Source organism: Sorex araneus, chromosome 3 (assembly GCF_027595985.1).
Source record: "Sorex araneus isolate mSorAra2 chromosome 3, mSorAra2.pri, whole genome shotgun sequence".
In the NCBI taxonomy this organism is placed as follows: Eukaryota; Metazoa; Chordata; class Mammalia; order Eulipotyphla; family Soricidae; genus Sorex; species Sorex araneus.
The window spans coordinates 123,660,577-123,675,354 of NC_073304.1; the positions used below are offsets into that span (position 1 = coordinate 123,660,577).

Here is a 14,778-nt window from a genome sequence, read left to right on the forward strand (position 1 = left end):
AGAAGCTAAAAGACTAGCAGCTGAAAAACATAAGTGCAAGTGATATGTAGCTTGGAAACCCTTAAAATATAGTTGAGTCAAATTTCATTTAAATAAATATAATTAAATGTCTTATATTTGATTCAGTTCTCAGAAAATTTAAGTACATGTCTGGAACCACCTGGATATGTGAGTCTGGTTTTTCAAATGTGTATTTTATGAAAGCTAAGTACAGATCAAAAGAAAACTTTTTTTTTGGCTTTTTGGGTCACACTCAGTGATGCTCAGGGGTTACCCCCGGCTCTGCCCTCAGGAATTAGTCCTGACAGCGCTCAGGGGACTCTCTGGGATGCCAGGGATCGAACCTGGGTGTCAGCCAGCTGTCCTATCGCTCCGGCCCCAGATCAAATATTTACTGATAAAAATTTAGTGTTTGGATTGAGATGTGCTTGTTAAATATTAAAATAGGTACCGTTTTAAGTATTTCATAGAAAATAAGAATTTAAATATGTCCATTTACATTTGGGGAGGAAGTGGTTGGGCCATACCCAGCGGTGTCAGGAAACTGCTGGCTCTGTGCTTAGGGGTCATTCCTGGCCATGCCCAGGGCACCGTGCCGTGCCAGAGTCAGATCCCTCTACTATCTCTCCAGCCCCCCCAAATTGTATATTAGTCACATGTTCAGATGATATTTGGGCTAGTTTGAATTTAAAATGTAGCACTGTAGCACTGCCGGGGATACTCTCGGTAGCTTGCCGGGCTCTCCCAAGAGAGAGAGGAATCGAACCCGGGTCAGCCACATGCAAGGCCAACGCCCTACCTGCTGTGCTATCGTTCCAGTCTGAATTTAAAATGTAGATATTAAAATTAAGTTTTACCTATTTGTTATTTTAATGTGCCTACTAGGGCATTTAAAATCACATACAGTTCCTGGTACTACAAGCTCTCCTGAGCACTACGAGGGATGACTCAAAAAAATTTTTAAAAGACATATACAAACACCAGGGAGTGGCCCTGGAGTAGAGTATTTGTCTCACATCTGTGAGCCCAGAGTTGTTTTTTTTTTTTTTTTTTTTTTTTTTTTTTCCAGGCAAATTATTTTACTATTGATTTCAAGTTTTTAGGAATAGATATAGCATTTTAGAATACAAGCCTTTTTTTTGACTGGTATTTTTTTTTAATTTATTTATTTTTAATTAGAGAATCACCGTGAGGGTACAGTTACAGATTTATACACTTTTGTGCTTATACTTCCCTCATACAAAGTTTGGGAACCCATCCCTTCACCAGTGCCCATTCTCCACCACCCGTAAACCCAGTGTCCCTCCCACCCTCCCCAATCCCATCTCCCCCCCACCCCACCCTGCCACTGTGGCAAGGCATTCCTTTCTGTTTTCTCTCTCTAATTAGCTGTTGTGGTTTGCAATAAAGGTGTTGAGTGGCCGCTGTGCTCAGTCTCTAGCCCTCATTCAGCCCGCAACTCCCTTCCCCCACATGGCCTTCGACTACAATGTAGTTGGTGATCGCTTCTCTGAGTTGACCTTTCCCCGGAACGTGAGGCCAGCCTCGAAGCCATGGAGTCAACCTCCTGGTACTTATTTCTACAGTTCTTGGGTGTTAGTCTCCCACTCTGTTATTCTATATACCATAGATGAGTGCAATCTTTCTATGTCTGTCTCTCTCTTTCTGACTCATTTCACTCAGCATGAAACTTTTCATGCCCATCCACTTAACTACAAAATTCTTGACCTCCTTTTTTCTAACAGCTGCATAGTATTCCATTGTATAGATGTACCAAAGTTTCCTCAACCAGTCATCCGTTCTGGGGCATTCGGGTTTTTTCCAGATTCTGGCTATTGTAAACAGTGCTGCGATGAACATACATGTGCAGATGTTGTTTCGATTGTACTTTTTTGCCTCTCTGGGATATATTCCCAGCAGTGGTATTGCTGGGTCAAATGGGAATTCAATATCTAATTTTTTGAGAGTCGTCCAAATCGCTTTCCAGAAGGAGCCCAGAGTTTTGATCCCTGGCACCAGAGAAGAAAGACTCAATTTTTATTGACAGTAATGATGTAGGTAATGCAAAAAGAAAATAGTTTATAGGGCAGCTTGGAAAGATGTGATGAAAGAATGCTATATCGCTCAAGTAATTAAAAGCAAACATTCAGTCTTTGGCCTTCTTATTGTAGTTGAGGTAATAACAATAGTGTTGATTCATTCAAACTGTTTCAAGTAGACAATGCTTGAAGACAAGAATTCTTAATAAATATCAGAAGTAAATTATGTTCATAATAAAATTTCAAAACAGCATAAAGTAAAACTTCAGACTAATTAATCTTTTGATATTTGTGTTTTAGATTTACTTTCTCCTTGTGTATATATTGCACATAAATCGTGCAGCATGATTTTATAAAGTAATTCTTTGCTTTATAAAAATGAGCCCCTTACATGTTGTTCCATACTTGGCCTTTTTTACTCAGTGTTTGTATGATTTTGTTTTTTAAACATGGAGATCCATCTCAACTTTTTGTTTGATTTTGGGGGGAGGAGGCTTGGAGATCACGCCCAGCCATATGGTCCCAGTCTTCAGTGCCAGGGTCCCACCTCCTTGTGACAGCCAGGGGGCTCCCTAGATGCCCCTCGGGGCAGAATTGCCGTTGGTTAGGACAGCCTGAAACAGAAGGACACACAGGACAGTGCCCTGGGCCCCCACCCCAGCTCCTGAAGACAGTGCGTGCGCTCTGGACTTGGGCCACTCCCAGACGCATCTCATCTCTCACAGGTGTCTCCAGTTAGTATGAACTTACCGTTGGCTTCAACCATTTCTCTTGTAGCTAACGTCTCATTTTGTTGCACGTGTCTTGGGGTTTTTGAGTTTTCATGTTCAGGACCATTTTTATTTGTTTGTGGTCACACCTGGCTACTCCCAGCATGGTGCTCGGGGAACAATCTGGCAATGCTCAGGGGAGCATGTAATACCTGGAATCGAACCCAGAGCCTCACACATGCAAGGCAAGTGCTTTACCATTGAAACATTCCCTGGCCCCATTCATGCCATTGCGGTACTCTGTTAATCTCTCTTAGGTACATTTTTGGTTTATTGGGTTTGGGTTTTTTGGTTTTGTTTTGATTTTTTTGGTTTGGATTTGTTTTGACGAGTTAGGGTCTGGGGACTTGGGTTTTTTAAATGGTACCAAGTGGCCCCTCAGAATAGTTGGCAGAATGAAAGGTTCTCTTCCTCATACTGTTTCTTCGCAGTATTAGAAATTGTCTTTGTTTTAAACTGTGCAATCAGGAGGTATCCTTGGTATCCTGTTTTGGCTTGGGTTTTTCTTTTCCCATTATAAGTGTTTTTGACTGATCTCTTCCAATTTGTGTTTTGAATTGTCTGTGTAGCCTTTGCTCACATTTTTATGGGATGTTTGCCTTTTTCTTCCTGAAATCTAGGGATGTGTGCGTGTGTGTGCACATGCACGTGTGTGCCTGCGCATGCGTGCAGGGTTTATCTTTTAACACCAGTTATGGTGTTTCCCAACAAGTAGCTATTAGTCTTTCCCTGTATTTTCTTCATGAGTATTTTATCTTTGTGTTTTCGTGTTTACATCTTTCTTCAAGTCTCTGGACTTTGTCTGATATATTTTAATGTTTTCCCAAGTGGTGTGGCAGGCTGCTGACCATCTCAGTGCCAAGGCTCCGTGTCTTCCTTTTCATTGGCATCTAGTGACGGGCCCTCCTGTCCCAAAGGATGGACTCCCAATAGTAGAGAATTCCATAATGTGGTGAAACTTCCTACTGTTCACCCAGAAGTCTCTCCCACAGAAATGTGCATCCCAGAAAGAAATTATTCTGTCATGTTACCCCAGAAAAATGAAAAGACCCAAATCACTTCTTAATTTTTCCAACAGAAAGAACTTAAACACACACACACAATTATCTTATGACTGACTTACAAAATTAGAAATCTCCCTGAAATCAGGGAGCAATACTTCTCAGTACTTACTGTGAATTTGAATTTCTCATAGCCCAGACAGTATATGGACAAAAAAAAAAAAAAAAATTTTTTTTTTTTTTGGATTTTTGGGTCACACCCGGCAGTGCACAGGGGTTACTCCTGGCTTTGCACTCAGGAATTACTCCTGGCAGTGCTCAGAAGACCATATGGGATGCTGGGATTCGAACTGGGGTCAGCCGCGTGCAAGGCAAATGCCCTACCCGCTATCTATTGCTCCAGCCCCGGACAAAATATTTTAAAATATTCAAAATAAAGTTACCCAAGTTACATATTTATTGGACTGGAGCGATAGCACAGCAGGTAGGGCATTTGCCTTGCACGCGGCCAACCCAGGTTCGATTCCCCATCCCTCTCGGAGAGCCTGGCAAGCTACCACGAGTATCCCGCCCACACAGCAGAGCCTGGCAAGCTACCCATAGCATATTCGATATGCCAAAAACGGTAACAAATCTCACAATGGAGATGTTACTGGTGCCCGCTTGAGCAAATGGATGAACAATGGGAAACAGTGCTACAGTGCATTAAAATTTTATTTAAAATAATCACTCTTGGGGGGCTGGAGTGATAGCACAGCGGGTAGGGCGTTTGCCTTGCACGCAGCCGACTCGGGTTCGAATCCCAGCATCCCATATGGTCCCCTGAGCACCGCCAGGGGTAATTCCTGAGTGCAAGAGCCAGGAGTAACCCCTGTGCATCGCCGGGTGTGACCCAAAAAGCAAAAAAAAAAAAAAATCACTCTTGGGCTGGAGTGATAGTACAGCAGGTAGGGCGTTTGCCTTGCATGCGGCCGACCCGGGTTCAAATCCCAGCATCCCATATGGTCCCCTGAGCACCGCCAGGGGTGATTCCTGAGTGCATGAGCCAGGAGTGACCCCTGTGCATTGCTGGGTGTGACCCAAAAAAGCAAAAATAAATAAATAAATAAAATAATCACTCTTGATTCATAGCTAAGCCACAAGGAACTTCAAATTTTAAAAAAAAATTTGTTTCATCTCTGAGAAGTGTGAGAGAGAAAAATGTCTGAAATCATAGAAGTGACAGTCTTTGTAGCCTTTCAGCAATTTTACCATAGCATTAACTTTATTAAGAGTCGGTCAGCGATCAAATTTACTCCACTCCTGGAGAGATACGGCCTCTGATGACCTGATCGTTTTGCAGTAAAACTGAAGTGCAACATTTAAAATTTTTTGATTAATAGGGACTCTGGTCTTTTTGTCAGCTTTACATTTTTGTCAAGTGCAAAGTTGTCCCGCTGAGGTATGCATATTCCAATAATGACCAAAACAGTTACTTCTCTTGGCATCTCTTCCCCTGAGTCTCCATCTCTCCCCTTTATCTTCACCCAAACAACAAGAGTTACACAGTTATAGCTGAGTTACTATTATCAGTGGCACTCTCATCGCAGTTCTTACAGATCAAATAAGGCTCTTTAGCTGAGATTTAATTCCTGGCTCCTCTCCAGATCCACCAACTCTTTGATCTCTCACCCAGCCAGCAAAGGTGTTGATGCAGCAGCTTCATTGATTCTTTGAATTGCTTTCTTGGTTTCTGTGTTACTGATTTCTGCTTTCAGTGTTGCTATTTTCCTCTTTCCACTACTTTTTGCTTTCACTTGCTCCTTCTGCAGAGTTTTGATATGTGTGTGTTTAGGATGTTGATTTGGGCTTTTTCTTCTTTCTTAGTGTCGGCCTACAGTGCTGTGAACTTCCTTTGTAGTACAGCTTTTCTTTTTTTAAAATTTTTATTGAATCACCCTGAGATAGACCTTCTCAAAGCTGTTCATGATTGGGTTTCAGTCATACAATGATCCAGCACCCATCCCTTCACCAGTGCACATTTCTCACCACCAATCCCAATGTCCCCACTTTCCTTCCCACCATCCCCCACCCCCACCCCCACTCCAGCCTGCTTCTATGGTGGGCACTTTTCATCTATCTTTCCTTTTGTGTATTATGGTTTGCCGTACAGGTACCAATAAATTATGTTTGTTCAGAGAGTTCAGTATTCTTATCGGTAAGATACAGCGGGAGTAGCTTTTTTAACTGGGTGGCAGCTTTAGAGACCCAACTGCCGAGGCTTCCAGAGGTACAGGGAGATGAGGGGAGGTAGCCATCCCGACTCCTAGAAAGCCTGGAGATTTCAGTCACAAAACCCGCATACCCGAATTTTCAACAAGTTAATATCTTGGTGAGGTCTGTCCCAAGATGCTGGAGTCAGGCTGGGGCATGATGGCGATCTTGGATTGTGGGAGCTAGCGGCTGCCAGGGGTTCTGTCTGGGTGGGCACTGGGCTAACCCACCCCCTCCAGTGGTGAAGCAGCAGCAGCCCCGGCAGGGACCAGAACCAGGGTCAGGGCCAGGGCAGCTGTTGTACATGGCTGGACGGTTTGGGCAGGCTGCAGCCACCAGTCCAGCAGAATCTGATTGTGGGGGGGGCACCCCCACCCCGGTCCTCAGCTCAGATCTCCTGCCAGTTGGCACCCAGGAAGATTTCCCTCCATCACATGCTGCGGGCAGCACTCTTTCTAAGATGTACTTGAGCACCGAAAGTGCTCCAAGTCGCGGGAGCAGCAGTGGAGTCAAGTTATAGTCTTGGTGTGGCTTCTGGGCCCAGTGTGGGCACCACCCAGCCGGCAGTGAGTTTCTGGTGCCGCAGGCTCATGGCAGAGGCCGGGGGTGCCACCGCAGTTCCAGGCACCAGGCTGAACTTCAGAAGTGCCTTTTTTTTTCTTTTTAAAAGAAATGACAGTCACATTCATTCTCAAAAAATCACGGAGAGTTTCTGTGCCTTCACACTCCCACCCCACACCCTTCCAAGTTCCGAGAGCATCACCATTCCACCCGTCGGAACCACATAGGTGCCGCCACCTCCGTGGCTCCCATGGTCAGCTTTGGCTGCATCCCAGAAATCCTGATTGTTTTCATCTTCATTGTCCGTAGTTTCCAGGAGCCTGTTTATTTCTTCCTTGAATTCTTCTTGGATCCAGTTGTTTAGCGGTGTTTGGGTTTAGCTTCCAAGTTTGGGGAGTTTCCTTCATCTTCTCTCCGTGGTTAGTTTGCACTTTTATAGCCTTATGGTCTGAGAAGGTGCTTTTGTACAGTTTCTGTGTTTGTATCTTGATGTCTATTTGGGTTGTTCCCTGATATGTAAATCTACCCTGGAGAACATCCCCCGTGCACTAGAGCTGAACATGTGTTCTTGTTTGGGGGACAAAGAGTCCTGGATATGTCCCTCAATCCCAGTTATCTCAGTCCTCACTTAGGGCCCTGGGTCTTGGCGGATATCCTGGCGGGTCTGCCTGGTGGTGACAGGGTGTGTTGAATCCCCCGCTCTGTTCCTGTCAGTGTGTCTCTTTAGTTTGTGAGCAGCAGCTTCATTAGCTTTGCTGAGCCTTCGTTTGATACATGTTGATGGGAGTGTTTCTTGATCTGTTGTTCCCTTAACCAATAAGTAGTATCCGTCACTGCCTCTAATTACTTCCTTTGTGTCAGATGCTGTGTGGCCTGAGAGAAGTATGGTTGACCCAGATTTTTCCCCCTTTCATTGGATTGTATGATAGTTTTCCGTCCTTTTACTCAGAACCTTTCACTCTGAATCTGCATTGATTCTGTGAATTTAGGTGTTTTTCCTGGAGGCAGCAGATGGACAGGTGTTCTTTCTGATCCATCCAGGGCAGGCACCTTACCTGCTGTGCTGTCTCTCCGGTCCCTCATTCTGTGCCTTAAGAACTGTCTCGGACATGGACTCCCCTTTGCACTTGTCACTGGGCATCTTCATGATGACAGGATTTTGCTCAGTGTCTATGTGGTGGGGTCACAGATGGAATTTGTGGAATTTTGTCTGAGACCCTGAGTACCATCCCTGATGTCTCCTAAAGCAATCTTGGACCAGAGAGAGAGGACACTGGAGGAAGGCACTGACCTCGCACTCAGCTGGCCAGGGCCTGATCCCTGGCACCACAGATCCCCGAGCACCCCCGGGAGTAGGGAAGTAGATGCAGGGGTGAGGGGACACAGAGGTGCACTTAGAGTTTGTTTCCTGAGGGCCCCCTCCTTGGCCTTTCCCAGCCCAGGACCAACACTTGCAAACTTGGCTGATATCTGTGGCTTAGAGAGGCGAGGGGGACGGGGGTGCGGGAGCCTCCCGGTGCAGCTCTCACACACTCCCCTCAGAGGTCCACTTCTTTCCCCCCATGTCACACACACTTCTGCCTGACTACAAACTTGGGAGAACCCGTGACATCCTCCCCCGTTGAGACTCAGCAGTTTGCTAGGAAAACTCAATTCGGGAGAACACCATACTCAAGATTTATAGTCTCAGGGCCAGAGAGACCACTCTAAGGGCTAGGGCTCCTGTTTTGTTTGGGTTCTGGGTTTTTGTTTGTTTGTTTGTTTTGGTGGGGGGAGGTGACACCTGCCGAAGCTCAGGGCTTCCTTCTGGCTCTGCAGTTACTCCTGGTGGTGCTCAGGATGTGGGGGATCGAACCCGGCTGGCCATGTACAAGGCAAGCACCCTACCTGCTATACTGTTGCTCTAGCCCCAGGGCCCTTGTTTTGTGGGAAAGGTCAACATTCCGTCCCTGCCACCACACAGTCCCCGTCTGGGAGCAATCTCCAAATACAGCGCCTGGCACATGCCCTGAGCACCATCAGGGCTGGCCCCCAAACCAATAAACAAATGAAGGTTATAGGTTTGTTATTAAGGCTGCATCTCAGAAACTGCAAGATGGAAGGGATGCATGTGGCAAGGTATGGGGCGGGGTGGCGGGGAGGGGCGGGACACAGAGCGTCTCTCTCCTTCTCTACGTGACACCTCCCAGAAACTCCCCCAAAACCTCTTCCCATGTTATTTGCAAGGTTTCTTGACCTCGGCACGTTTGGTGAAATCACTGACCTTGGTCTCAGCCCTCTCCCCTTCTCTGGGGTTGGGGTGGTGGTGGCGTGTTTCATCATGCCACGAGTATGAGCCCCTTACCTAGTGACTTAGTGATCCGTGTTTTTAGCAACCAGCATTGATCCTGAGCCTGTTGAGGTCCCTCCCTCCCAAGAGTGACCATTGGCAGCCAGAGCACTCCTGAATGACATCTCAGCAAACCCGTTAGAGTGCTTTCCAGGCTGGAGCGATAGCACAGCGGGTAGGGCGTTAGCCTTGCACGCGGCCGACCCAGGTTCAGTTCCTCCGTCCCTCTCAGAGAGCCCGGCCGGCTACCGAGAGTATCCCGCCCGCATGGCAGAGCCTGGCAAGCTACCCATGGCGTATTTGATATGCCAAAAACAGTAACAAGTCTCACAATGGAGACCTTACTGGTGCCCGCTTGAGCAAATCGATGAGCAACAGAAAGACAGTGCTACAGTGCTTGTAGAAGGGGCAAAGTACTTGCCTTGTATGCAGCCAACCCAGGTTCCATCCGCAGCATCCTAAATGATCTCCTGAGCACAGCCAGGAGTGATTCCCGAATGCAGAGCCAGGAATAAACCCTGGGCATTGCCAGGTGTGTCCCAAAGACCCCCCCCCAACACACACAAACACACACACACACACACAATACACCCCAAAAACATAGATTACTTTCAGGCTAGGAATAGCTCAGTAGAGCGTATACTTTGTCATTTCCCATGACCCATGGTCTCCTGAGCACCAAACCAGGTGTAGTCCCTGAGCACTGAGAATTGCGACCCTCTGTCCAAATACACACACACACACACACACACACACACAGAGTCACACAGAGTCACACACTGTATATATAACGCATTCAGATACAGAACTCAGAGATCTGTCACTTGTTAATTCATACAAAAATTAAAGGTGTTTTAAAAATAAAACTGAAAGATTTATTGTTAATGTTGAGTAATTTTACTTGCAAAGATAAACCACAGTGTGTCCATTTACCTCCTAATAGCTATGTAGATTGTTTCTGTTTGGAGGCTGTTATGAATAAAGCACTGGAATAAAGCACTGTAGCACTGTCACACTGTCCATGGTTCATCGATTTGCTCCAGCGGGCACCAGTAACATCTCCATTATGAGACTTGTTACTGTTTTTGTCATATTGAATATGCCACGGGGAGTTTGCCAGGCTCTGCCGTGCGGGTGGGATACTCTCGGTAGCTTGCCAGGCTCTCCGAGAGGGACGGAGGAATCAAACCTGGGTCGACCGCGTGCAAGGCAAACGCCCTACCCGCTGTGCTATCACTCCAGTCCATGATGAATAAAATTAATTTGAATATTTGGAATTGGGGGCATTATTTTCTTTTTAAAGTGGGGGATTGGAGATGAGCTCAGATGATTGTGCACACTTCCCTGGCATGTTGAGACCCCGGCTCAACACCTAACACCTCGTGCTCCCCCAGCTTACTCGGGTTCCTAAGCACTGCTGAATGTGGGCCCCAGAACAGTAACGAATAAAATCAAAATTATTAAGAAAGGTGAGGGACACTTACCCCTCAGGATATTCAGAAATATACTTACACACACACATACACACACATATATACATATACACACATGTGTATATACAAGGCCGAGAGGGTCTCTAGAATTTCACCCATGAACCATCCACCTAAATAGTCTCCATTTGTTCTTTGGTCTTATAGAGCCATTCTGTTTTTCATCGTGGTACTTAGCACAGTTCTTTCCCGTTGCTGTTTGGGTCTGGTGGAGGTGGTGGTGTTTTGAGCTGCCGTACCTCCTGCATTGCAGCCTGTGCTCAGGCCTGCCCCAGTGTTGCTCCTTTGGCTTGATATGCATCCGTGGTCACTCCACCCTTCGCGGGGGAGGGGACTCGCTTTTGCTCATCCCTACTTTTGTTCACCCCTCTGGATTCACACCTTCCACGTCTAGCACACAGTCCTGCCCAAATGACTTGTTTGTTCACGACGAACGAGACCTTTGGAAAAAGCGCCCCATTCTGGGAACCACAGGCAGCCAAGGACATGGGCAAGGGGTCGCCTCGGACAGCCCACTCGAGGTTATCGCGAGTCTCATTTATTTTTGTTGTCCTGGGGCCACACCTGGCAGCCCTTGGGGGACCATGTAGTACTGGAGGTGAACAGAGACGCCCTTTGTGTTCTTGCTTTCGGTGCGATTTGGCTGCTTTGGGTTTTTGCGCAAAGGCCAGTCTCTCTGGGGGGCTGGCCTCTGCATTTGCTGCCTCTGTGTTTCTGGTAGAAGGAAAATGACAGAGAGGAATTGCACAGAGAAACCGGAGCAGAGCAAGTTTCCTCCACCCAGGCTCTGCATGACTGCTCCTCCTTCCCCAGCCTCTCACTGTTGGGGTTCCCAGGACAGTGTTCTGTGTTTATATTCATTTGCTCAGTGACTTCACCTGGATGCATGACTTCAGATACCTCATATATTGGATGCTCAATGACTCCCAAACACCACCTTCAACTGAGACTTGGTACCCAGCCTTCAGGCTCAAACACACACACACACACACACACGCACACATCCTCTGTGGCTGTGGGGTGTCCCAGTTGATAGATAGTCACGCAACACGCATACACACACACACACACTCACCCTCACCCTCACCCCTGGGCTGGAGGGTATCCCCAATACCACCTTCAACTAAGACTGCCAGCCTTCAGACGTGCTCTCTTCTCTCTCTCTCTCTCTCTCTCTCTCTCTCTCTCTCTCTCTCTCTCTCTCTCTCTCTCTCTCTCTCTCTCACACACACACACACACACACACACACACACACACACACCCCTGCCCCATCCCCATCTCACCTACGTGGGTTCTCCCTGCTTCTGCCATTGTTCCCCTAATGGTCTCAGTAAACACTCAGTCATGACATTTCTCTGCTCAGAAACGCACTCACACCCCATTTCACTCGGTAACCCTGCAGCCTGGTAATGCGGGGGCCCTCCGTGTCCACACCCCCCACTCACAGCTCCGCTGGCAGTTTGGGTCTCCCTCGCTCCGCTTCAGCCATGCGCTCACAGGCAGGCGCCACTGCCCGGTGCCTTTCTGTGGGCGGCCCAGGGCCTCTGTCTCCTGGTGTCTGTCTGCCCGTTCTCGGGAAGTGAGGCCCGTCCACTCTGACCCTTCCTGCTTCGGAGGGCCACTGCCATTCCGGAACCCCTGCGCCAGGATCGTCATTCTGCTTTCGTAGCGTTTACACCCCAGCATGCTTGTGCCCAGTTTGTTTACCTCACATCCTTGGGGTCAGTGGCCTGGTGACCTGTTTAGCCAGGTGCTCGGGGAGCTGGGAAGGAGACCTAGCTGGGTGACAGGGGGAGGAGGAGGGTGGCCGTCAGCAGGGTGGGGTAAGTGGGAGCCCCACCCCTCGGGAGGGGCCGTGAAGGAGAGGGCAGTGCACCTCTCCCAGGGGCCCGAGGAGGGCGCTGTGCCCTTGTGCATCGTGGCCAAGTGGTGTGTGGTTTCTGGTGACCTGTTCTGCGCAAGGTCACCAGTTTGATCATAGGGTTCTTTGCCTTTCTCCACCCGGTCTGGCTCCCCGAGAGCCGTTACCCCGCCCTTCCTCTCCAGCAGGCCTGACTCTCCGTGAGGCTGCCGTGCGCCGGACATCCCCTCCTGCACATGCCCAGACAGGAACCTTGAGTGTGCATGCGTGCGTGTGTGTGTGTGTGTGTGTGTGTGTGTGTTAAGTGCCGGTTTCAGACATTATTTATAAGCTGTTACCAAAGAGATTTACTTGTTAGATCCATTCCCCTTTCCCCTGGAGTCCGTCCTTCCTTTTGCCATCAGAATAGCTTTGCCCGAGCTGAGGTTAGGAGAACCCTAGAATCGCAGGCCTGGACCTGCCAATTCTGCTTTTTCTCAGACTTTCGAGAGTGTCGTTGGCTTGAGCGGATCATTTCATTCAATGAAAAACTCCCTGTGTTTATTTTGTGGAACTGCAGCCGTACATAAGTGATTACAGATCATGCATTGCTTCTGTGTGGGCCTCGTCCTTATATATAAAGCTGGTTATTGCTTTCAAACTTAGCTTTTCTCGATTTTGTTTTTGTTTTCGTTCTTACACTTTGCAGGAAATGTCGGCTCTTTTGGACTCTCTGGCATGCTTGTTATCCATCATTACTATCTTTGAGTTCTTTTTCTAATTTGGGGTCCCTCATGCTGGGCCATCCTGATCCAGGCCCTGGGAGAGCGAGGGGCTCTCTCAAGTTACCTTGTCAGGACGGGATGGTCGAGGGCAACGTTTCTCAGCCAGGGGCCAGGTGGGCCCCCAGGATCGTCCCCAGGGGCCACAGGCGAAAGTCCATCCATACTGGGGGTGGGGGCCAAGGGTGGGAAGGCTGGCAGGTGTCCGGGAAAGGTTGAGAAGCGCTGCTCTAAGCTGGGGCAGGGAAGCCCCCCAGCCCCTCCCACTCTGCTTCCGGGGGTGCCGCTGTGGCCCCGGGAAGGGGAGAGCCCGACTGGGGGGCTTCCCTGCCACTCTGAGGTGGGGTGCACGGCCGTCCAGGCTCTGGGGTCATAACTTGGCTGTCTCTTCTTCGCAGCTGCTTCCTCTCTTTGCTCCTGGTGGCCGCAGTGGTCTGGAAGATCAAGCAGAGCTGCTGGGCCTCCCGGCGCCGAGAGGTGAGCCTGGCGGAGGCGGGGCAGCCCCTTCACCCCGTCTCCTCCCCTCAGCAAGCCACCGGGGGTGGCAAGAGACTCCTGCCGCCTCTCAGTGCTCTGTGACAGACAGACGGCCAGCACCAAGCCCACCGGGAGGTGTGCGCAGCCCCGCAGAGTCGCCGCTTTCTAAAGGGGGAATGCTGGCGAAGACCAGGGGCCAGGGGACCCTCCATCCCGAGCCCAGCCCCTCCTCAGCCCCGTCCAGAGACCAGTTTTTAAGGATGAGAGAACCTCGGCGGTCGTGGAAGCTTCTCCACCACCCCTTGTGTTTGGGGGGTTGGGGCGATGGCTCAGAGGGCTGAAGCGCACTTTCCCTGCGAGAAACGTGGGCTCGGTCCCCAGCGCTGGCACTGACGCCTAAGCCTCGGGCCGGGGTAGCCCCCGAGCACTGCCCGGCGTGCCCCTCCCTGCCAAAGTTCAAATAAACATGTGTCCAGCTAACTTTTTGCTCACGTTTTATTCTGGGTTAGGTTTTTTGGTTCTGTTTTGTTGGTGGGGGGCCACACCCGACAGTGTTCAGGGCTCCCATACGCGCTGCACTCAGGGATCACTCCTGGTGGGGCAGCCTGGAGGGTGCGTACAGAACACATGCCCTACCCGCTGGATTCTCTCCAGCCCCTTGCTCTTGATTTTTTTCCAGTGCTCCGTACCCAGAGTCATACTAGCAATTTAAGCAAGCATTTGCAACTGACAAATCAGTTCTGGTTGGGGCTGGAGCAGTAGCACAACAGCTCCCTGTTTGCCTTGCATGTGGCTGACCCGGGTTCAGTTCCCAGCATCCCATATGGTCTCCTGAGCACCACCAGGAATAATTCCTGAATGCAGAGCCAGGCGTAACCCCTAAGCATCGCCAGGTGTGACCAAAAAGAAAAAAAAAAAATTCAAGTCAGTTCTGGTTAAAAATGACAACAAAGGGGTCATCGAGACAGCACAGGGACTGAGGCACATGTCTGGCCTGCAGCTGCCCCAGTTCAAGCCCCAGCACCATGGGAGTTAGCCCTGAGTGCAGAACCAAACATAAGCCCTGAACACAGCCAAGTGTGTGACCCTCCCAGAAGAAATAAAAACCCTGGGTGATCATTTAGCCATTGATTGAGATTCAACACCGTTCCTAGTCTAAGAACAAGAGCCTTGCTAAGTGGCCAGAGTGATAGTTCAGTAGGTAGGACATTTGCCCTGAACGTGGCCAACACAGG

General features: G+C 48.9%; 1 protein-coding gene across 3 annotated transcripts in view; it reads left to right on the plus strand.

The window, feature by feature from the left end:
• The window catches only part of ATRN (attractin), a 156,063-nt gene that overhangs the window by 130,855 nt on the left and 10,430 nt on the right, over nucleotides 1–14,778 (plus strand). For all 3 annotated transcript variants that reach the window (XM_055133653.1, XM_055133655.1, XM_004610993.3), the window contains one exon: nucleotides 13,465–13,543. In XM_055133653.1, the coding sequence (XP_054989628.1) occupies nucleotides 13,465–13,543 (79 nt within the window). The remainder of the gene's footprint in view (nucleotides 1–13,464; nucleotides 13,544–14,778) is intronic.